Raw genomic sequence first — 24,734 nt, forward strand, 5'->3', positions numbered from 1 at the left:
AAGTGAATCATCAGCCTGCAGGACTCTCTCCAGCCTTTCTCCTTCCCCAAAAGCTCCTTGCTAACCTTGTATTCATAGGCCAGAAACAACCAGCGCTGCCTCATTAGGGTGGGAGGCACAATATCAACAAAGAGTGGACATCCATCTCTCTGACAAAGCTGAGTCTTATCCAATCTGTAGGTTTGCAGGGATATAAATAAATAGAGAGATTTGAGGGACAGAAGTTTCCTACCTTATCTGCTCTGAGACAGAGAATATTCTTTTTTTTTTTTAAGACAAAACAAATAAACAAAACCCCACACTTTCTTCCAAACCTTCAAGCTACATAAAATTTGCTTCTCAGAAAACATCTCTGCACTGTATGGAGAAGACTTGGAGAAGCAATTCCCCAGAGCAAATTCTGGATGAGGGGGGAATCAGCTGGAAAATAATGCCATATATTTAACAAGAAAAACCTACTTGATGCTGCTCACAACGCAGCCAAAGGAAAACAGTCTAACAGCCATGGGTTCCTCTCATTAATTCTTCTAACCACTGCCAGAGTATAATCATTTTATCAGTGCGACCACAAAGCTGGAGTCACACCTGTCACAACACCAATCATCTGCGTGCTTCCAAAAGTTTGAGGTTGCTTCATTTAAATTCCTCTGGAATGAGAACATAGGATCCCTCCCGTTGCATTTGTTTTTGCTTTGTTTTGATTAGCATGATAATGTACACACACACGCCCGCACAGACGTATTGCTTTGATAGCTTTTGGGCACTGGAAAGGGCAACCCAATCCAAAAGCCACTGGAGTCAGTGGAAAAACTCCAGTTCCCTGCAGCGGGCACTGGATCCTGCCCATACCACAGCAGTGAAGGACGGGGAATTGGCAACAAATAATAACGACATTCCACAGAGGTATAGAAAATGCATTTTCCCCCCAAAATGGGATTTTTTAATTTTTTTTTTATTATTTTTTATTTTTGCTCGTGCAACAATAAACAAGAGAGGATTTATCCTGTTTGGAAATTTCCAAGGTGGGGGGAAGAAAAGATCACCCTACAACAGCTTATTTCCAGTCTACAGCGGAAACCAGAACATATAGTTGGTCTTTGATGCCAGACTCAAAGGTTTCAGCTGGGTCGTTTCAGTCCACGTCCTTACTGGCACAAAGGGGCACAGCTCCATGGAAGTCAGCAGCGCCCTTCGTGCAGTTGCAAAGGAGGCACCGATGGCAGAAAGGAACGTGTTTCTTGCCAGCACCCAACAAAAATAAATAAATAATGGTATTATGGGCGACAATAAATTCCCCAGCAGTCTGCAAGTTTCATGCAGCTGTTTTATGAAGGAAGCCTAAGAAGCATGACCAATAGCCAGAAAACCCAAGCTGATTCCACTGGCATTTTTCCTTCACACCACGTTAATTCCTCCGGCTGGACTGCACTGGCTTTCAGCTACAGTGTAAAGTGAGCATTGCAGCAAGACCTGAACAAGACCAACAGATCCATGGGTTGGTGAATCACAGAATCGCTAAGGTTGGAAAAGACCTCTAAGATCACCAAGTCCAAGTCCAACCCATCCCCACCATGCTCACCGGCCATGTCCTACAGTGCCCCATCTCCACATTCCTTGAACACCTCCAGGGACAGTGACCCCACCACCTCCCTGGGCAGCTGTGCCAATGTATTTATGAGAAGAAACATATCCTAGTATCCAACATGAGGCATGATGGGAAGCCCTACACGTTTATCTCTGCAAAAATTATCCTTGCCTGAAAGCACTTGTACCCACCAAAGCAAGCCTCCTCTCTGACTTGAACCTTTGATACATGCACCATTTATCTATTTGTCAGAAGACACATGCATGGTGAGCGTGAAAGAAAGGTGGCAAGAAAGGTGGCCACCAGGCTTTGTCTAGCTTGAGGTTTTCAATTTTTCTGTCTGATGGGAGATTATAGAACCATAGAATCATGTAGGTTGGAAAAAACTTAAGAACCAGAAGTCCAACCATACACCCAATGCTACCAGTCCATAACCCTGAGCACCACGTCCACACATCCCTTAAATACCTCCAGGGATGGCAACTCCATCACTTCCCTGGGCAGCCTGTTCCATACCTGACTATATAGCACCTGCATTGTACACACTGTGTGTGTTAACTGGAAATGCACAGCGCATACAATGTGGATTCTGTAGAAGTCACTCACGGCATCGCCGCCCAGTCACGCACATGGTGTTTGTAGGCATGGGGAGGACACAAATGCACCCATCTGCTCCTGCATCTATCAGCACACTCAGCCAATAAGGAGATCACGGGCTTTTTGGAGGCATGCTATCCTTCCCTTGGAGGGTTGGCCGGATGCATTTAATCACAAATGGCTTTCTTCCTTGCAGAGTTGTATCTTCATGGGCACTTGCCTGCTTGAGGGTACATTTAGATGCCTGACTTGGAGGTGTGCTCGGTCCTGATGCTCTAGTTAATGGTTCTCCTATCTATGGGTGCTGTGAGTGCTCAGCCGCAGGGATGATCCATCCCAGGGTCTTGCTCTCACATGGAGATACCTAGGAGTTAGTGATCCCCCTCTGAAAGTAAGAGAATTGCTGGAGGGAACATAGAATCACTAAGGCTGGAAAAGGCTACTAAGATCACCAGGTGCAACCCAACCCACCCCACCATGTCCACTGACCATGTCCCCAAGTGCCACATCTCCGTGGTTCTGGAACCCCTCCAGGGATGGTGACTCCATCACTAAAAACTCCACCTAAAAACAGGGACTCGTTCCGCTTTCTGTAAGTGTAAGAATATTTATGGTCACAATAAAGGATCACGTTTGAGATGCGCAAAGGTAAACGTAGCAGTAAAAGTGGTTCCAGGAGTTCAGTTTGTGTGTCTTGCAGAAAATGTCAAGGATCCTTTCCTTAAGCTTCCCTGAGCAGAGTGAGGTGGCAGCCCACAATAAATACACATGTAGGGATTTTTAGATGTAATTACCTTCTCCTGTATGTTTTATTGTTGCTGGGAACCTGGAACACAACACAGGGTTAGTAGGAATGGGAACAGTGTCCTTCCTGAAGTACAGGACAGACTAGGGAGGAACAAGTACGTGTCCAATGCATCCAATCTCTGAAACAATCCATCTTTCATATTTAGAGCATCACCATAACGGGGTGAACACTGCAGTCTCACGGGCGGGCAGGAAACCTCTGAGCACGGACAGCTGATGGAAATGAGGATATCACCAATGCTATCAGCAAAGTCACACACATCCAAGCCTTTGGTAGCTCAGCCAGGAGTTTGGTGCACGCACGTATTTTTTCGTAGATGGGTTTTTAACAGCAAGGAGGAAATAGATGGTGCTTGTTACAATAAATCATCACCTCCCCCAAGCCCTAATCTTCAGCATGCTCATGGGTTCCCAGTGCAATAGGTTAAGTATTTTCTTTCCATCGCAGGGGATTGTAAAGCAGGGTGCATTCCTTATAAATGTATCTTTGTAGGCAGTGCTGCTGCGCTGGACCTGAGTGAGGCTCTGTGTTTAATTATTTATGCTTTCTTATATTACCGTAGCATTTAAAGGTTCCAACCAAGATAACGGCCCCGTTGTCCACGTGTGTATGAGACTGGCGTCCCTGCCCCACACCCCAGCTCAGGAAAGCGTCCGTGGTCAGGAAAGCCTTTAAGCACTCTAATGAGACTTAAGTGCATGCTGAAAGTTAAGCGTGTGCCTATGCACGGTGAGCCCCAGTGAGCTTAGCCTGTGAACAGCATATTTACAGTCATCGGTGATAAATGTCGCCTTTATTTATTTTGTATTTTTATTTTTTATTTTTTTCCCCACCTGAAAGGGGTTATTCTTCTGGAATTTGTGGAAGCTACTGTGGATTTGATCCTGCCTTTTAAGGGAAGCCAGTAGGGGACTCAGTTGTACAAATAAAGCAGAACTGGACCCTAAAAAAATAAATAGAAGATCGCGTTTGGATATTGGTGATTCTTTTACTTCTTGCAGGGAAAAGATGATGCCCAGTGTAACTGTGCTGAAATGAGGATGGTTCCTTTGGGAGTTAACCTTGGGCTAGAGTATTTTGCAAGTATTACTCTGAATTCCAGCATTTGTCTGCTTCATACAGCAAGTTTCTCATACTTAGCAGAGCTTTTAAACCATCTAGGCCAGTAAAAATCAAAATGGAGCAAAGAAAATTTGAAAAGATTCCGGAGTTATGAAAGGGTCCTTGACATTTCATACAAAACAAAATAAATTTAAAAAATCACCTCCAAAATTTCCTCCTTCAGCTGATGGCTGCCTCTTACTGCTCTGGTCACTATATCAGTCAGGATAATAGTCATCAAGATAATGTTACTATTGAGATGTATGTATTACGTACATAGAGCAGAGGGCAGTGCAGTTCTTACAGTGGTTCAGTTAAGCTCATAGGTGAGTTTGTTCTGAATGCCACATCCATTCCTTTAAATCAAATGGGACAAGATTTGTCTTTTAGCCTTGAGGCCAAGTGGTACCGCACAGCTCACAGCTGTTCAGCTCTGCTCTCCATGCACAGAAGGGATGGCTTGAGCCTTGCAGAGGGCTTTTTGGGATGGCTGGGAGGTATGAACAGGGGAAGATGCCAAAGGCATGCCCAGGCCTTGTTTTGTTGCTGCCATGAAGGCCATTTTTTGTGTAATACATTTCAAACTTGATTCCAGACCCACCTTCCCTTGAAGTCAGAGCAAAGGAACAGATGTATTCAGAATGATGCATTGTATGAAACCCATTTCTGCTTTTAATTGAATCAGCTGTCTAGAGCAGTCACACGAATTCAACAGCCTGTGTCTCTAAAAGTCAGAGCCAGAACATGGCACAGGAACTTGGTGATTAATCCTGACAAGTGCATGGCCCTCCTCAGGCCTGGACCAACTGAGCATCTCTAGACATGAACCAGAAAGCTGCTTAAGCCAAAACCACTCATGGTGGGCAGCTTGGAAAAGCAAGCTGTTCTGTTTTGAGAGCCAGAAGACTTCAGTAGGGTGGGCATGTCCAGACCATGCAATTTGGCCTCCATAAAATGCTTTCTTCCTGTGGATGGCTTATCATTACAACACCTGGATTACAGAAGATCTAGAAGACCAAGATCATGGAATCATAGAATCACGGAATCATTAAAGTTGAGAAAGACCACTAAGATCATCTAATCCAATCATCAACCCATTTCCACTTTGCCCACTAACCATGCCACTCAGTGCCACACTGAGTGACAGAGATCATAGATTCCTTGTCCAGATTATGCCTGAACATTTAAAAACTCCTTCTTCCACCATCCCCTGTCCCTCTCTACTTGAACTTATGCTAAGAGAGACCTCAGCTCCATACTGACCCCATTGATCTGTTTCTTTGCAGGACTCCCTGCTGTATTTGTTACAGCGTGGGCCAGCGTGAGAGCCACTCTAGCTGACACAGAGTAAGTCTGGATTTTCCTTTCTCCCTTTCCTGTGTGATGCCTTTGTGGGGTTTTTGGCATAGGTGACTTTGAGGGTGAATCAAAAGGGAAAAAAAAAGAAGAACCAGGCAAAGCCAGAATCAACTCCCACAGTTAGCAAACTGTTAAGGTGAGTTAGCAAACTGATATGGTTAAAGTGGGTGCAAATTTCCTGGCTTTTCAGAATTTTACAGAATTGAATGAATATGAACACCTGCAGCTGTTATCCATGGGGCTTAAGGAAACTCTTTCACAACTAGACAGAGACAGGAATGGCCTGAATCATGAATGAATGACCTGCAGAGCACGGTAGAGTTGAGTCATTCACTTCTCCTTCCAGTAGAGGAACTGGAAATCGTGGTATGAAGCTGGGAGGTAGGAGGTTCAGCACAGTAAGAGGAGGTGAAGCTGTAACTCCTTACTGCAGGAGATGTGCATTCCAGCATGGACTTAGTATTAAGAAGCATTCATAAAAACTCAAGGAAGACAGTTTTCCTCAAAGCACTCAGTAATGTACTGTCATTCTGAACTGCAGATTGTTATTGGAAGAATTATTCTGGAATAATATGAATACCCTCCAGCCCAATTATCCTTAAATATCAACTTCTGGATACTGTCAGAAAAAAAAAAAGTTACCAAATCAGCCACTTCTTAGGTCCTGCACAAACACCCCAAGGCCCCATATTCTTCCACTGAGCTGAAGAAAGTACCCACAGCATCCAACCCTCCAGCCCCAGCATAACCACCTTTGTCCCTGGTACTGCACAGCCCGGGGCTGACCACGACAACAGGTTTCATCTACACCCAAAATTTTGCTATTGAAATTTGAGGGGACCACAGGCAATTTTTCAAATGGCTCTGCCTAGGAAGAAACTGCTTTCCAAAGGGTAAAAAACCTAAGCTGTAGGCATGGAAAGACGTGGTAGCACAGCTACTGAAGTATGACGCATCTGCATTGGCACAGTCTCGTCCTCGTACAACCTTTCAGTCAGCACCAGTGGTTTCTCTGCCCCTGTCTCTCACTTTCCTTGAATAGTTGCCTGGGCAGAGTTTGGCCCATGAAATGAAAACGGCAGCTGCCATCTGGGGGCTGTCTGGCTCAGATAAAGAAAGGCCTGTGGCACTCCTCTCTCTGTGGTTGGAGAGAATTCAAGCAGAGTAATTAACACCGAGTGACCTTATTCCATGGCTGCTGGAAACTCCTGGGAGGAAATAGTGTCCAGCCCCTCGTCAGCAGATGGAAGACCGTAGGTGAATGTCCGTGCTTATCAACAGCTTGCCCTTTCAGTCTTCACTTGGATAAGGGCTAGAGACAAAAAGAAGATAAAGGCTTTTGTGTAGGGTGTGTCTCACTATGAGAGCCAGGTTGAAGGAGGTACACAGAATCTGAATGTGGAAAAAAAAACAGAATTATCCGTATCATCATGTATTTGGCAGGACAGTTCCCTGAGGAAAGCTGTGCAAGCTTATTCCAAGGGGTGGCATTAGGCCTTTTCAGCCAGTGCAAAGCCCATCATAGCCTCTTTTGTTATCCTAAAAAAAAAAAAAACCAAATTATTTTTAGTGCATGTTTTTCTCTTAACAAAGTGAAGAAGTGGGAAAGGATGGGTTCCTGCCCCAAGGGGACCAGTCTTGGTGTCTATAGAAAGAGCTGTTCCACCATCTAGAGAATACAGCTTTAAAGGCACTTAACAGGGGTTTCAGTTTTGAATGGTATGACAGCAGAAAAGGGGCTACTTGGAAGGGTTAGAGCTAGGCCTTTCCAACCCAATTGACTTTGGAGAAACCCCAGCCTTCCAGGGAGGATTTACCCAAGCAGACACCGAGTCTGTTGGTCTTTGCAACCAATGGTTTCCTGATGGGATGTCAATCTCTTCTCAGGTGTTGGGACTTGAGTGCTGGCAATTTAAAATGGATTATTCAGGTGCCCATCCTGGCAGCTATCGTGGTGAGTACTGGCTGATCACAACAACTGGGAGGCAGTGACTGTATTCGGGTGATGTGTGCATAGTGGAAAGAGTGGGCCGAGCTATCCTGCTCTAATTACACTCTTCATATATTCTCACCAGGCACCTGCAGTGGGAAGCACCTGAATGAGGGGAAGCTAGTGGGTCATTATGTGTTTGAGTAGAGTCCTAAATAGCTTGATAACGTGCTTTCAGTTTTTGGGCATTACCCTCTTTCTTCTCCCTTTCTTTCTCTATGGTCCTCTATTACACCATGTTCTGATAGTTATGTAAATGTAAGCAAAAGAGGTTTTCCACACTCACGTGTCCTAACTCCCCATTACATACAACCACGAGTAGCTGAACAGAGTCAGTAAGAATCTCTCTATAGTTTTCAGCGGGTTTTGCATCAAACTCTGTGTACTTTGCTCTGACTCACAAATCAGGAGGCCTTGGGATATGATCAGTGTGGGTGAGAAGAAAACCAGCCCATCTGCATATAAACAGCAGGACAGTTTCAGAATGTGATCATATGTATGATGAGGTGAGCTGCTTTGCACTTGAGGGGGATTTTTTTCTTCAGAATTTCCTTTTGGTAGAAATTCTCCACCTGGCTCTAGCAATCAGTTCCGCACCTTGGAAGAAACGAGTCACCAAGACCGCATCGTGATCATTGGAAATGAAATAGTAGGATGGAGAAGTTCAGATAGTTCAACTAGATGAATGCCAGCAACCTCATTGCATTTAATTTAAAGCCCAATTAGCAGAGGAGAAAGAGCTCGATTGAGGCTCGTCCTTGTAAAAATAATGCTCCTCCATGAGGCTCTGCTGTGCTTGTACCCTGGCTATATGCAAATGCAGCTATTTATCATGCAAAAATATTCTGTGGGTTGCTTCTGTTTAATTTCTGTGGGTTCATATTGTTCACTTGGCTGCTTTTTCAATTCCCACACTGGCTAGTCATATGTCGCTGGACTAAGTTATGCATTTCCTGGATGTACTTGCAGAGAATTTAAAGGCTGAGGGGTTTGAAATCCCTTCACTCTGTTTCTACATTTGATGTCATTAATTCGTCTGTATTTCTTTTAAAACTTATTATACTTTTCAGGAAAAGTCACAGGAGTTTTCCTCCTGACTATGATAAGGTTGAGTATCTACAATTTAGTGGACAAATGCAGAACAAGATCTCACTGTTGAGTGTTTGAAGCTAGAAAAACTCAGAAAAGAGACAAAGCTGGGTTTTTTTTCCTTCTTTTTTCTTTTTCTTTTTTGTTTTTTAAACATTGGTTTCCAATGAGAATGAATTATATATGCCTGTAGGCTGTGTGCTTCTCTGCCTATGGTCTATCTATCCCTCTCTCAGAACCCTTCTGCCAGTCCATAAATTCTGACCAAATGGGGTTGCATAGATGTTAAATTCCCACAGACCTCATGAAAACAGTCAAATAGATACAGGAGAAAAATTCTACTAATGCCCCTTCAAGGAAAAGGGCGTAATGCGACCTTACTCCTTTTTAACACAGAGGAGAGCTGTTTGAAATGAACTTGCACCTCGTTAAAGGAGAAAGAATCCAACCACAGAAGACAAAGCCATAGCAAACCAGGCCATGTTCATTCAGCTGTTCAAGGAACTACTTGTTTTAACAGCGAGGATAATTAACCATTGGAACTACTTCCCATGGTTGTGGTAGGATCTCCGTCATGGAAACACTGAAGCCCAGATCTGCTGTAGCTCAAACCAAAATGAATACTAGGAGGTCTTATGGGCTGTATTTTGGAGACCAAGCTAGAGGTCCACAATAATCCCTTCTGGTGTAGAACTATGAGCCTGTGTGTGGCATGGTAATTTGTTTCCTTGAAATGCTGCTGTACTGTTATCTGAGAAGTCAGCTGATTGCTGTGAACCTCCAGAGAAGCCCACAGGCATCAGCATTAGCCTAGCAATATGCAGCCATACAGGTGCTTGCACAATGGCTCTGCATGCGGCCTCACGACGTCACCAAGAACAAATGTGTCTGGGGCAACAGCAGGCGTACTCCTGGCCCCAGTGAAACCAAATCCCAAGGACATCCAAAAAGCCAGGAATCCCTCCAAAATCTCCCTGTTTCTCACCCCTCAGAAGTATCAGTGTAACCACGAGACATTACCTTTTGCTGCACCGCTCACCGTGAGCATGAACTGGGTTAGCCTGGTTCAGCATCTGAGCTAGGTAACATATTTTTTCTGCCTATCTTTACTGTCCCTACTGTCCTTATCTGGTCCACATTAAACACTCCTCCAGAGAGTTACACTGCCCTTCTGTGATCTTGATCTATCATATCTAGTTATGCCTACTCTGAATCTCCTACATGATGCAGTTTCCCCAATCTTCTTTATTTATGTGCATGGAAACATGGAAAAACATCATTCTAATGCTTCTTTCAGCCTAAAACAACCTTAATCTTGGGTTGACTGTAAGGGAGAAGCATAACCAAATTTCGCTTTGCTCCCTGGACACCAAACTCAGACTGAGAAGTTTATAGGGCCATAAAAATGGCCCATGCGGAGTTGTAAGCCACCTTCATGCGAAAGGCAGCCCAGGCTGTATGGTTCAGATGTCAGTGTTTTCATTTGGGATGCCTACACTTTTGTGGAGAAGGCCATTGCCCTCTCTCACAACCCTTTGGATTAAGCACAGCTGAAGTAATCCCACCCACCAACTACTGGGTCTTTCCTAGAGAGGTCATCCCTTGCATAGGAGATCTTCCAGCTCTTACACAGCGCAATCACAAGGTCATTGTATGCCACAGCCCTTTGACTCATTTGGGGGAGACACTGAATGGACAACACGAGCACTGACTGAATCTCTTTTATATTTTGTTGTTGATTCTTTTTCTTCCTCTTCCAGGTAAATTTTATTCTTTTTATCAATATTATCAGAGTCCTAGCAACCAAGCTACGGGAAACAAATGCAGGGAGGTGTGACTCACGACAACAGTACAGGTGAGTCACAAACCCCCCTCATGCTTTGGGTCGAAGTCACTGCTTCCCCACTAGACTACAGAGAGAGCCCAGGGTGGTTGGTTCAGCTGAAGACACTGTAGACACCCAAAACAAGGCAAGAAGAATGTCATCTTCTGTGTAATACACAATGATCAGCAGCCATTTAAGCCTCTCCTGAACTTCTCCAATCCAACCCATGGGACTTGCCTTGTAGTACAGAGAGGAGTTCAGTTTCTCCAGCTAGTTTGGAAGTGACTGTGCTGGCCTGGAACCAAGAGTGCAAAAATAAAAGCATTGTTTATGCTGCTGATGCCCCTAAAACTTGCACCGTTTTATTTATTGTTGTTTATTTCCCTCCTGTGCTTTGTAAAATATGGTCTGTTTGTTAAACCTGCCCTTCACCGGGTGCTTCCCGCAACTTTGCTGGAAGTCTGGCATTTCCACATTTGTTTTGTTTTCCTTTGCCCTGCCAGCTCTATTCTCTTGATAGTTTAGGGTACTTGTAGCATAGTCAAAATGGGACAGAAAAAGCAGATTGCTGAGCCACCTCAGCTGCTTGAGAGCTCCCAAGGCTTCTCATCATCTCTTGAGATGACAGACCAGCAGGACGCACACTGAGGGGGAAGAACAGAGTGATTTGGGCTGCAAACCATGAGCGCATTGCTACCATCTCACTGTCCAAACACAAGATGTTTCATTTGAAGCAGGAATGAGATTTGGCTGGAAAATATCTCTCCATTTTCCTTTGCTGCCCTGTCAGAGCTCTGATTTATCTATTTATTTATTTATCCCTGGCTGAAGCTTGCTATTAATTATGGTTTGGATGAGGCCTGCTCCTTAATGTTTTACATTCCCTCAGTGGTTTCCAGTTGCTGGACAGAGATGGTACCAGGGCTTTCTGGTAGCGATGTCTGCCCCTCTCAATAGGTTGCCTGCACTCGGTGACTTGCTGTAACTCTTGGCAGCAGGCTTAATCCTTCAATTAGCATCACTTCCAGGCAAGGCTGGTTCCCTCAGGAGCAAACTCAGCCAAGTACTCAGGGCTTCATTGTAGCTCACTCCTACCCCTTGCTATAAGCCTTGTGCTGAGGTGGAACTTCTCCTTCAAACGGGAGCTTTCCAGGGGATCATAGACTCATAGAATCACTGAGTTGGAAGAGAACCTTAAAGGCCAGCTGGTCCAACTCCCCTGTAGTGAACAGGGACACCCACAGCTCAATCAGGTGCTCAGAGCCACATCCAGCTTGACCTTGAATGTCTCCAGAAACAGGGCATCCACCACCTCTCAGGGACGCTGCAGTCCAAAATGCCTCCTAAGAGTGATGATCTCCTCCTTACCCCATTCTACACCATCCTTTTGGTATCTAACATGATTCTGCTCCTAAGTGCACTTCCCTCCCTACCCTACCATTTCACAGAAGGCAGTGACCCATGGTGGACCTTTATGTCTTGCTTCAGTAAGCAGACAGAATTGCAGCATTACAGAAAGGCTGAGGCTCCCTGGAGATCATCTGGTCCAATCCTCCTGCCCAAACAGGTCCAGCTGGAGTCGGTGGTCAAGGTCCATGTCACCCCTCCACCTTCTTTCCATGTTCCTGTCCCAAAATAGTGGATGGTCTGAGACAAAGAAGTCTTGGTGCCTTCATCTCCAGAACCAGCATCCCAAAGGGACATGTGTGTAGAGAGGGAGAAGCGCTGAAGGAAGGATGGGGTTGGGTCACAAGTCATAGAGATGAAATAGCTTGAAACTGGAGATGGACACAATGCTTTTGTAAATGTAAGATATACAGAACTAGCTAAGGGCGCGTGTTAAGCCAGAATGAAATTATGCATGACAGACACCCAAGGTATGAGATGGACAGGCCTGGCTGGGAGTTTCATTCCCACTGACTTCCTCCATGTTTTTTTCTTCCCTTGTTGCTACAGGAAGCTGCTGAAATCTACCCTCGTCCTTATGCCTCTGTTTGGCGTTCACTATATTGTTTTCATGGCTATGCCATACACAGATGTGTCAGGGATTCTTTGGCAAGTTCAAATGCACTATGAAATGCTGTTCAACTCTTTCCAGGTAACTGTTAACTGTGTTGTAGCTGTTAAACTATGGACACAAACTATGAGATATTCAACACAGAGAAGAGGGAAATGAGAGAGCAGAATGTTCTCTTTGGAAATAGGGTTGTGTTTACAGTATGCCAAATTTCATTCACAAGGTCATTTGACAATATTTTAGCAGCAGGTATGTTTTATATTTGCAAAACGGAGCGTATAAAAGGGTTAGTGTGTTGCTGTTGAAAGATAACTTGCCCCACAATGTCCGTGTAACTCCAGACTAGACATAAGCTGGTAGAGATCCAGAGACATGCTGATTCAAATTTGTTCAACTTTACTTCTCCCAAGCTGTCTTTCAGTCCTGTGAATTGATTTATCAGTTCTAGGTTTGAGCAATTTGCAGGTTCATTTACAGGACTGATCCTGTAAGTGCTGGCGCAACAGCAGGAATATTATGCAACTCTCTGCAAGCAGAGTTGAGTTGTACAGTCACTGTATGCCTTCCCTGAGTGATTAACTTTTGGCTTACGTTCTATCATCATGGTCAACTGGTGTGAATATTGAAAGGCGAGCAGTAGGTCTGGGCAGATGAAAGTTTAGAGAAACCATAAAGGAGATGAGGACAAAGCTTGCGTTCATGCACTTCCACAAATCCTGCTGGGTGAAGATGGGGTAAAATAGCCACTGACCCCACCAAGATCTGGGTAAACTGTTGGCAGATGAAAAAAATGTAGATGGTTTTCTCACATCTCAGTTCTTTTGATTAACAGATATGTGCTATTTCTTCTTCATTCTAGGGATTTTTTGTTGCCATCATATACTGTTTTTGCAATGGAGAGGTAAGAGTCATAAGCTTCTTAATTATGTCCTACCTTTGTTAAGCGAGTTCCAAATGTGGGCGGTAAGGTGGATGCACATCAGTGTGCCCCTCTTATTCTAGAGATGCAGCCCTTGTTGCACTCACTGAAAAATCTATCCATCAATCCACACAGAAAGTTCATACATTCGTTTTGGTTATATAAGACATACAGATCAGTCTGCATCAATTGATGAACTACTGGAAGTAGCTAGTGGGGAAAAAAAAGTGTTGTTTTTCTTCTCCTTTTCCCAGCACAAGTGCTGTTTAGTGCCACTTAATATCAAAGCTGTGTCAGGAATAAAAGTGGATTGATAGAATGACTGTCTAATCATCAAGCTCTTTTGTTAGGCCAAGCTTTGTTGATCTTTTTATTCTGTTTCAAGTGATGTGCTTTTATTTTCAGATTGTTTTGGAGCTGTCTTTGTTTCTTTTAATTCCCTCTGTAGCTGCATAGTAAAAACTTAGCTGATCAGTGAATGCACACTGAATTATGTTCTTGGACAAACATGTGGCTGCTATAGGCACAGTTTATGGGTTTAAAGGTGAAATGCAACTACAGATAAGTTCCTTATGTCCTGCAGCATAAACCCGAGATGTTCCTTCCAATTTCACCCTCCAGAGAGTTCCCATCCATGCAGATATTACCTCCTCCTGATGACTGTCTCTCCCCTTCTCCTTCTACTCATGCTTTTTTCCCCCCTTGTCTCTCAGGTCCAAGCAGAAATAAAGAAGTCATGGAGCAGGTGGACATTAGCACTTGATTTTAAAAGGAAAGCACGAAGTGGGAGCACAACCTACAGTTATGGACCAATGGTTTCCCACACCAGCATCACAAATGTAGCCACGAGAGGGGCACTTGCCCTCCATCTCAATACAAGACTTATACCAGGGACCCTCAATGGACACCGGAATTTACCAGGTTATGTAAAAAACGGCTCTATTTCTGAAAACTCTATGCCTTCTTCTGGACCAGAGCAGTACAACAAAGATGAGGAGTACCTGAATGGCTCTGGGCTTTATGATGGAGACAGACCCACAGTACTTGTTGAAGAAGAAAGAGAGACAGTGATGTAAAGAGAAGAAGAGAAGAAGCAAAAGGGTGAAAAAAGGTTCCCGGAGAGCATTTAGTGGGCAAGAATATCAGGCCACACAATGGATGCCAAGGGTTTTCATGCCTTTTCTCTGTTCTGTGGAACGAGAGGTTAAGTTATATGGGAAAAAAAAACAAAAAAAAGTGAGCCACCAAAGTGGCCAGTGGTTGATCACACACATATACCCCGTGATCTAAGTCTCCCCAGTGTTAATGGAGGCAGGGCTATGGCTATCCACGGGCCTTGCCACCTGCTGAACAACAGTGATGCTGAGAGTTTGTGGGGAGGGTTGCACAACAGCACGTGGTCCTTTCACTTCTTGGAGAGCTTGGGCACCCGAGGAGGATGGGAATCTCACCCAGTAAAGCAAGAGTCTTGTGGGGAGTGTACGTTACCATCTTCTTGCAATGGTACAAGCCACCCTGGGCATCAGTGTCTTTGGTTTGGCTTGCTTTTTCCTTTTTGAATCTGTCTGGTAACACACATGAGAATGATCAAGGCCCCTCGGGTACCATAGCTGCCCATTCTTGCAGCCAAGTTCTCAACATGGGCAGCTTCGTACAACTTGGGACATGTTCTTCCCTTGGGCATTCTCACTCTTTGGCAAAAAGCTTCTCTGGGATGGGTGGGGTTAACAGCTCACGATCACTGGACGAAGGCAAAAAACCTTGCATTCTTCTTTCCTTGACCTGAGTATCATAGCAAGCCAGAAACCAGTTCAATTTTAAGATGGGAAGTGCAGTTGTCAGAATGTGTGACATTTCCAGTCTACTAGATATAGCAGTGGAGATGGGCCCACTCGGCCTGCTCCCAAGCAGTTTGAGATGGGGAAATGTGTTTTCAGATCTTCAGCTTGTGTGCCTGTGTGTGTGTGTGTGTGTGGCTAAAATCAGCTCAGAAGATTGCTATCTCAGCCTCCCTCTGTGTGGATGCTCATGGAAACAGACATCAGTAATGTTCTTAAAAAGTTACAAATTTCTTCTCATTCTCCCCTCTAAATTACTTGTTTCTCACTAACCCAAACACTCATGAGGAGAAACACTAGATGCTGGATACAGCCAGGCAAGCTTGCCTTCATGAGGTTCAAGGGCAAATTTTGCTGGGTGTAAGCACAGAGAAGGCTCGTGAACAGTCACCTTCTGAGCATCTTCTTTCTTTCCCATTCTTAGAGGTCGGGACATTCAAATGAGTCACACACACACATGCAGACACCTGGCCAGCATCTTAGCAGGTGTGATTAAGTATAATTTCAGCCAAAGTCACTGAGTTTGCCTAGGGATGCTTAGAAGAGGAAATATTATTGGGGTTGCCTGAGAAGGGAAGAGCACAAGAAAATTTAGGCTAGATGTTCAGAAGTAAATCTTTAATCAGAGAGTGGAGAGGCACTGGTACAGGCTGCCCAGGTAAGCTGTGGGTGCCCCGTCCCTGGAGGTGCTCAAGGCAAGGCTGGATGGGGCCCTGGGCAGCCTGAGCTGGTGAGGGGCAACCAGCCCATGGTTGGAACTGGATTGGCTTTAAGGTTCCTTCCAACCCAACCATTCCATGATTTTATGAAATGCCTGATTCCTACCGGAGAGGAGAGCAGAGTATTTTATCACTTGCTGGTGGTTTTTGCAAGGAGAGCCCGAAGATTGTTTTCTGGCACAACTGATGTCTTCAGCAATGACAAAGAGACACAACCCTTGTTGGCCAACAGTGTTTTGTCCTTCACACTTCAACCAGCTGAGCATCTAGAAAAGGGTCTCTTCAGTTCTGAAGCATGATTCAGAATTTCACAGTAATGGGAAATTAGGAACAGTGACTGAACTTGTCCCTTCCTCAACGAAAAGACTCTGGTTGAGCTGGCTCAGATCCTCTCTTCAGCCCATTGTAATGTCACTGTTCCTTTGCTGCAGTCTGAGAGTCAGACCCTCATGGTTGTTTTATTTCTTCTGGGAGAGTTTCTGGAAGCTGAAGTATTTTTTACTTCACCTGGCTGTTACTGAAATGGAGCAGAGATCAGTCATTGGGGCAGTTGGCAGAAGTCCTTTAGGATGCAGGTGGGGCCTATGGAACGTCTTACCATCTATCTGATCCTTTAGGTATGTCTGCTGTGGCATACCAACCAGCCCTTCTGAGGTGCATTCAGTCACTTCACACTGAAAGCTCTCCTCTGCAAGGAGGATTGAAAGCAATCCTCTGCAAGGCACCGAAGCACCTCTCAAACAGCTGCAGACCTACATGAGCCAGTCTTTGAAAGCCAGTATTTATTTGTGATGTTCGGGTTTTTTTCCTCATTCTGTATCATCAGAATAACTCAAAACTCCTCATAACCATTTACCACCAAACGGCAGCTATTGCAGCATTGGGTTTGCAAAGCATAATCCTTTTTTTTTTTTTCCTTTCTTCGTGCTCTCTTATTGTTCTTGTTGCTATTATTATGAGCAATAATAACAATGCTAACAGTAGTATTACGGAGAGGTTAAGTAATCTTGCAAGAGAAGTCAGCTCTAGTGAAAGTTTGGCATGGAGAGCTCTGCAGAAATCTGGGTCAGCCCTGCTCTGCTCGCTGCTCGCCTTTCCCTCACAGACGTTGGCACAGCCTCAGGAGGGAATCAAAGGGGCAGAAGTTCTTACCAGAGTGTGTACAGCTGTTATTCAGCATCCCGTGTGGCTGAGCTGCCAATGAGAGAGAAACACATTGAGCATGCTGGCTCTGGTTTTCTGCCCTTCCAGAAGTACGTTGCGCTTAAATCGTGCCAAGTAGATGCAACGACCTTCCTTATTTTCTCACTCAAAGGAATTAGTTGGTATCATTTCACTGGTGGGACAAAACAAAAAGGCATACAAAATAAAAGCCACCAACAAAATACCAAAAAGACTAGTGGCTCACTGTTTATTTGTGTTTCTTACAGAGAACTCAAGATTAATAACATGTTTGGCAATTGCTTAACAAAGTTCAAGGAATTAGCAAAACCCATAAAACTAGTTGTAAACAAATTCAACACCCCTCATAAACAGAAATGCATTCATCATTAGATTGTTGAGAATAAATGCTTAAAAACTGATGTTAAATGTAGATAAAAATTTCACGCACGAGAAATGTGCATGGGAAGAAATCTTTTCTTGATCTTTTCAAATACCAATCATACATAATAGATTCTGTTTCCTTGGTGTTCGTGCTCATGAAAAATAAAGGGAAAATGCCTACACCATAGCAAGGGAATACTTCTGCCTTTAAAGATATGGTAGAATGTATGTTTGTCAAAATCTATTCCTGTCCTTCCTGTGCTGACGGCACACTGCGCTGTTGGCTGAGCGTATGGACTGTGCTGTATTAGCCAGGGATCCAAGGACATCCTCTACTTTCTCTTTGAGAGGAAAGGATCAGACCCATGGTGCCTTGAAACTGAGAATAAACCACAATTTGCAGTTTTCATTTGTCCTGGAAGGGCAGAGAGCCAAAATGTTTAGATACGGAAAATGGTCACCTTCACTTTTCTCCATCACCAGGAGATGCAGGCACTTGCAAGGACAGGGCTCAGAGCTGTCCCTGTTCTTTACAGGGGAGTTGGACTCAGATGGCCAATAAGGGTCCCTTCCAACTCAACTGATTCTATGGTTGTATGATTCCATGTCAATTTATCCCCCATGCAAAGGTCTGATCCTCTACAGGGTGACAGTTCCCATCCTTTGTGATTTACATGTGGGCAGAGAGACATCCTCAAGCTCACTTCTAGAGGAGGCAAAGGCTTGACGAACCTGCTTGCCTCTGTTTCACCACCTTTCCTTCCTCCATGGTGTCAACTTTGTGTCCCTTTCTTCCCTTCCTGTAAACCAGCTGGCAATATGCAGGACTGGTTGCCACTGAGATGCTGGGTTTGAGCAGGGAATCTCCCTCTCTGTCAGGTTCATCTTGTGGTACCCAGCCCTGCACCTCATCTATCCCACCCATAGCAGCTCAGTCTGCTAATAATCCTGAGTCCATTCTACTTGATCTACCTCTTTTCTGAATAGACATAGAAATGTTAACATTTCTTGGACTTGTGTTTCTTAAGGATGACTTCTGGCAGCTCCTCATCACTTCTGCTTCGCCTGCATTTGTGCAGACAATTGTTTTTACACCTTCTACAAGCTGCTTTGTCTTAGTTCAGATGAGATCATGTCTTGTCCCCTTCCTCACCATTCCTCAACTCTGCTGCATCTTGTCTGATGCATATTAGAGCCAAATCAGTCAACAAAGTTCTCCCAAAAATTGAACTGCTCAGCCAGGGACTGGCTTCCTTTATTTGTTTATTGGCAATTGGCTGAAAGCTGCAGAACATCCACGGAGCTGGTAAGAATTTTCTGTTTTTTAAAGACTGAAAGTACACTAAGCATGAGGATCTCCAGTTTTTATTCCTTTTATTGTTTGGATGGATTTGATGACTGTCTTAAAAGTTTTTAGGCTTCTGAGTCCAGTCTTTCAAAGAGGCACCTCAGTGGGTTTTGTTTTCTTGTTTTTTTTCCACTGGCTGATTTTTCTGCATAAATTCCTCCCAGAATTCATTGAAAGCTTCAGGTAGGATTACTGATAACCAAGGACGTCCTCACCTCATCTGTATCTCTCACTCTCTTCAGTGTTTCTTTCGCTTGAGATAGGACTGCATGAAATAAGAGAAAGCACTTTAAGAGTTGACCTTCAAGGGAGAGGTTGCATGATCCTGTGAAGTCCTTTCATATGCAACATTACTTCTTATACAACTGTGCATTTTTTCTGCCTATTCTTGCCCATGAGTTTGCCAAAGCCCATCTGTGCCTTCTCATAGGAAGTTATGCAGCAGTATCATGGTTCACATCCTCTCTTTCTGGATTTATGTGAATTTGGTGGCATTTTGGCTGTAAGAGGAAGCAAAAGAAAAATGATCTGGGGCAGCATTTTCCAGCCTTTGGGGTTAAGGGTCTGGTAAGTACCTCCTCAGCCACGTAGCCAGTGTCACAAATGGGCATTGCTGTAGTGGCTGCAAGTTGTAAATCATTCAGCATGTGAGGAAGATTTATTGTAAGGCCATGGGCAGATTAAGGAAGGTCTTCACCATGCCATTTTCCCACTAAGAGCACCTGCTGGGGGAGAAATGGCGTTGCACTCTCAGGCAAGTCTAGGGAAACTGATGTATTTATTTATATTTAATATAATGGAACAGGTTTTCTGTTTGATTTTTTTTTCTTCTTTTTATTTTTACTTCTATTGCTGATGGATTGCCACATTCTGTAGCATAAATATATGGACATGTATGATATTCCTGGCCAGCTACAGAGGTGTTCAGGCATCCAGTGTGACTCTCCAGACAGAGTAGATTTTATATCCCATTCCTCTAGGGTGTACTGAAATGAGAAAAAAATATTAAACTCTAAAGGAAATGAGTTCGAGAAAGCCCCTATAAATAAATTTCCATCATGATCAGCCAGGGCTGTCTAAATTTGCCTTCAAAACATAATGTTTCATAAATGGTGTGAGTAAAATAAGGGGGATGTCCATCTCTGAGAATGTCCATTGGAAGACAGCTCTCCTATTTTTACCTACAGCGGAGAAAGGTTTAGCCTATTGGACAGCAAATACTGTTGGCCCAAAGGAATGTATTGCTTTGAGGTGGCAGTTCCATTTGCATAAAAGTTATTTGGGTTACCCTTTTCCACTTGAACTATTTTTATGGCCTCTCACAAAATCAAAACTTAAGCTTAGGTCTTACCTAAGGGTGGGAGAGCAAAAGAAAGCACAGGTGGGTTGTTGCAAAGACACACGATTAACTAAAGGATACTAAAATATTGTTGGTTTTTCCAGTAATGACATGTTGCCTGGGAAGTCTGAGCCAGAAATCTGGTCTCACTGGTGTTTTCTTGTGCTCTTTGGGATGCATGGAGATGCATGGACACACAGCTAAGAACCCACCTGTGTCCAGCTTCTGGTCATGTATAAGCTCAGAGACATCAGGACCAACTGAATGAAAACCAGTGACCTTGGCCTGAAAGTCTTCACCAGAGGTGTTGTTAATGAGCTTCATTTAGTGGTTAGCCCCCAGTTTATTTGCTGTCTGTATATGAAGGCTGATAGTAAGTGGAGAATCTCCAAATCCTAGTACTTTTTATTCAGTGCTCATAAATATCTTCACTGACTACTCCTTGATTTGTAAGTGCTTCTGAAGATTTTAGAGCAGAGATCTACTGAAAGTCCAACAATTGAAGCTGAGACTGAGATTTGGTCTTCTGTCAGTGCTGGCAGTCCCCCACTTCACCTCTACCATTGGGTGGTGGTGGTCCAGAGCAACAGGGGAGATAGAACCAGCAGCTTTCTTGGATCTTTGGCACTTCTCCCTAGTGGGTAGAAGAGACCAAAAGAAGGACATCAGCAGAGTGGACACCTCTGCTATTCTGCCCTCAGATTTTAGGGGCATTGCTTATTGGGCATGGTAGTGATGGGCTGGCGGTTGGACTAGATAATCTTAGAGGTCTTTTCCAACCTTAATGATCCCATGATTCTATAATTCTAAATTAGGGTTGGCTGGAGTTCTTCTCTACATTTACTTTCCTTTCTTTCCAACCTGGCCCTAGAAAAAGAAACCCCTAAAACTTATTTAAAGAACTCCGTTAAGCATTTCTTTTTTCCATTTTTCCTGGATGCGGATTCAGGCTTTTTAGTGGCTCAAAGCCAGTCTCAACTCTCAGAATCAAAACTAATCTCAAACATCAGGATGGGAACATAATTTGCTCAGATCAGTTGTACTGCATCCTCATCATATCACATCCACTGCATCAGGTGCAGAGCATTGGCACCCTGGCAGAGGTGTAATGTTGTTCTGATAATGTAGTCTTCTATTTTTGGTGCATTTTTAAGACAAGTGAACCAAGAGTAAGAACTTTACTCTTCCTTTACATTTAAAAATAATTATAAACAAGAAAAAAAGTCATAAGTCATTATTTATCTCATCATGCTCTGTTGAATGCTGTGATGGTTATTGTGGAGTGTCTGATGTTCTGGCTTCTCCTTGGCAGAAGGAGTTCTCTGTGGTGGAGAAAACAGATACGAGCGGATGGAGTAATTTGAAGCCAATCCCTAGGGCAGGACAGTCAGGAACAGATCTGATGTTGATTTTATATTCATTGGCAGAAGGCAGGAGCTGCTCCACTGAAGTTAATTGAGTTAACTCGGTCATATGCCAAGGCAAAACAGATCTGAATCTAGACCACAGTTCAGGACTCATTTACAATTAGCATAATGGAATTAAAATAAAGCTTCCAACTCTAACTACAGAAGTAGTCTGCTGGGAATTGGACACCAGGCTTGCTGTTTGGGATTAAATGACACCCAAGGCATCAGCCATCACATGAAGCAATCATGTTTTATCTGTGCCTGCCCAGATTACTCTCTTCTCCCTATCATAGTCATATTCAGCTGTTTCAGCTGGTAGGGATTTTTCTTAGCCCCTTCTTTTTTTTCCTTTTCTATCTTACTTGCATGTGAACTTCATGTTTTCACACCAGTTTTCAGGTTTCAGCTAGCCCCACAGTTTCAAAGTTCAAGATAATGTCAACATGTTGCCAGGATTTGGGAGGCAAGTGGGAAAAAGAATGTGAGAAGCTAATGGAAGTCACAGGGGAGCATTAAAAGGACTATCAAGTAAGGTTCAGTGAAACCTTTCCCACGGACCAGGGAAAGGTTTGCAGACCTCGGCATAGAATTTCAGCCTCCAACTGAACTCAGTCATGTTTTGCTCATTGAAGGTCTTGAGCTGTTCAGTATGACCTGCAAAGCTCACCCACCGTATTTCCATTGTCAAGGGGCTTGGGTTTAGATCTGACACTGTTGTTAAATGTTCCTGTTTATGATGTTAATGCTCTGGTCTGCTCATGTGGTTTTTGTGTCCTTCTCTAGGTTGGTCCATTAGCGTTGCTTTGGGGAACACTTGCAGAACTGTTTCTTGAGTTGTCTTTGCACCTCTGGTGTGTACCCAACCGGGGTTGTCACCAGTTTGAACACATCAGTACTGATGGGCAGTAGTATTGCTTTGAAAGGGAACCAGAGGTGGTATTTTCAAGAGCACAACAAATTTTGTCCTAATTTGGAACTGATTTGCAAGACTCCAGTGAGGCAGGGCTGGGTTGCAGATCACCTCAGTCTGGCACACTGCACAGAGGCCAGGAACGAAAGAAAAAGGGGAGGAAGAGCTGAACCAGATGAGCATCAGTAATTAAGGAGTTCTATAAGTTTGTCTTCTTTTCAGACAGGCCCCCCTATTCAGCATAAATTGAACAGAGCTGGACACTACTGCATGATTACGCTCTCTCCTAAGCGGAGAGTGTAAAGAGCAAATGGGGGATTCAACAAAGCCTGTGCAAATTTCTGTTCCTAATTCTCACTGGCTCTTTTTCCTTCTTTTTCTTCCTTTGGAAAAAAAGGGGGGGAAAAAAAAAGGAAAAAAAAAAAAAAAAAAAAAAAGGTACATTAGAGTAACTTGAGTGCAAGAGCCTGGTACTCAAACCCATTCCTCCAGGGTCCCACAGAGAAACTTCTTCTTCAAACTTAGAAATCTTTTCCCTTTTCTTCCCTTTTTTTTTTTTTTTTTTTTGGCAAATGAGCTAAAGAATGTGATGGTATTTGATTACCTTCCTCATTCTGGGCAAACAGCGTGGTGGGTAACAACACAGATGTGCCAGCGTCAATATGGAATGAAATCATGACACCACGAAAACCAACTGCAAGCCTTCTGTTGATTTCCATGGAGTTGGATTTACCCTTCAAATCACAGGAGGAAAAAGATGATGATTCAAACAAATGACCTCACCCTTCTTCTTTCCCCACCCTTCTCCTTTGCCTACCACCCATAATTCACGGTGGCTTTTTGCTTTGAATCAATAGCACTACAAAACCAGAAAGCAGAGATCAAGGGGTAGAAGGTGGTCTGAATAGCAGTCGCCTCTCTCAAAATACTTGACAAATGCCAACATTAGGTTTTGTATTGGGGTTGGCTTCTCCGTGTGGGGATTTAGGACATGGTATTTTGATAGAAAAAGGCATAGGATTAAAATGTTTGAAATGGATGGGATGAGCATACATTGGGTTTCCAAAATGCTTGTGTCTACATCCTCTGAAATAGAGATACATGGCCACATGAGAGACTACTTAAATCAAGTTTAATGAAGAATGTTCTCCAAACTCAGTAGAGCTCGGGTACCTAAAACAGAAGGCAAAACAATGAGTTCACCAGGAATGCAGCATCCACTTAAAACAGAGCATTACAACAGGCATGAGCCCTTCTAAATATAGAGCTGGATGTTTCCTGCCAGGCTGAGCTTTTACCTTTTTATTTTTCTCTGTGTAAATTAATCACTCTTCCTTCAGGGCTGCAGGGAAGGATGAGCAAGAAGATATTTGCTGATAGAGGTGAAATATTTTGACAGGTTGGGTTTAAGTAGAGCTGGTGGAAGAGGAAAGGCAGTTGGTGGCAGAAGAAGGTAAGGTGCATCCAAGTACCGTCACCCACCCCCATATCCAAAAATATGACGTCAAACTCTTGACATTTGCATGAGCTGAGGCATGCATGAAGAAACAGATCTGCTGCTAAAACTCCTTGCTTCTTCTCAGCAACTTCAGGGTGAACAAGCCATGGTGGTCACCAGAGGTGATGGGATGTGGGCATTAGAAAAAAAGACTTGGCCATTCCCAGTAGTCTGCCAGGCTGTGTCCAGCGGGACATTGGCTCCTTCTCTTCCGAGGATGAGGAGGAGGGAGAAGAGCCAGGGTGTGTTCTTCCCCCTCCCACTCCAGTGATTTCACTGAAGTGGATTTAAGACCTTGTTTCACTTCAGAGGAGGGACAAGACTGAAAAACTTATGGGCAAAACTGTGATTTCTTTGTACGTGTTACGAGGACATTGCCTTGTGTGTGTTGTCAGGCAGACATTTGGTTTACATTCCTCCACTTCTGCTTCCTGTATGGACCAAAGTAATGAGCGGAAAATGACAAACCACGGATGTATGTAAAAAGGGAATTAAAATAAAAAGAAGCCTTTATTGATTCTCATGAAAATATCTCCTCTGTGTCTTTTCCTGCCTATGGACCTCAGAGCCTCTAAAATCCTTTAGGGGCACCCTTAGGTGGACCTGGTATTCCTGTGTTCAAGTGGAGGGAGCTCCATGAGATCCTACAGTTCATTGTGGATACAGAAAGATGGGAGTGAGTTCATTATGAGTATACAAAGATGGGAATTAATTATGTCTCTGAAAACTCTGTTCATTGCAGGGAACTTGGACTAGGTGGCCGTTATGGGTCCCTTCCAACTCAAGTGATTCTATGATTCTAGGAAACTTTGCATTGGGTGGTTTCAATACCCGTAAC

At 43.9% G+C, this 24,734-nt stretch overlaps 1 protein-coding gene and 1 non-coding gene across 6 annotated transcripts in view; both read left to right on the forward strand.

Annotated features, from left to right (window-relative positions):
• The window catches only part of PTH2R (parathyroid hormone 2 receptor), a 116,441-nt gene extending 92,016 nt beyond the window's left edge, over positions 1-24,425 (forward strand). For all 5 annotated transcript variants that reach the window (XM_046921149.1, NM_001177575.2, NM_001396626.1 and 2 more), the window contains 6 exons: positions 5,378-5,438; positions 7,338-7,404; positions 10,290-10,384; positions 12,311-12,452; positions 13,231-13,272; positions 14,004-24,425. In XM_046921149.1, the coding sequence (XP_046777105.1) occupies positions 5,378-5,438; positions 7,338-7,404; positions 10,290-10,384; positions 12,311-12,452; positions 13,231-13,272; positions 14,004-14,366 (770 nt within the window). In that variant the 3' untranslated portion in view covers positions 14,367-24,425. The remainder of the gene's footprint in view (positions 1-5,377; positions 5,439-7,337; positions 7,405-10,289; positions 10,385-12,310; positions 12,453-13,230; positions 13,273-14,003) is intronic.
• On the forward strand, positions 2,102-2,191 carry MIR460A (microRNA 460a). Its single transcript, NR_031587.1, has one exon. It is a non-coding gene; the product is annotated as a microRNA 460a (primary transcript).
• Positions 24,426-24,734: the final 309 nt, after the last annotated feature.

Source organism: Gallus gallus, chromosome 2 (genome assembly GCF_016699485.2).
Source record: "Gallus gallus isolate bGalGal1 chromosome 2, bGalGal1.mat.broiler.GRCg7b, whole genome shotgun sequence".
Classification (NCBI taxonomy): domain Eukaryota; kingdom Metazoa; phylum Chordata; class Aves; order Galliformes; family Phasianidae; genus Gallus; species Gallus gallus.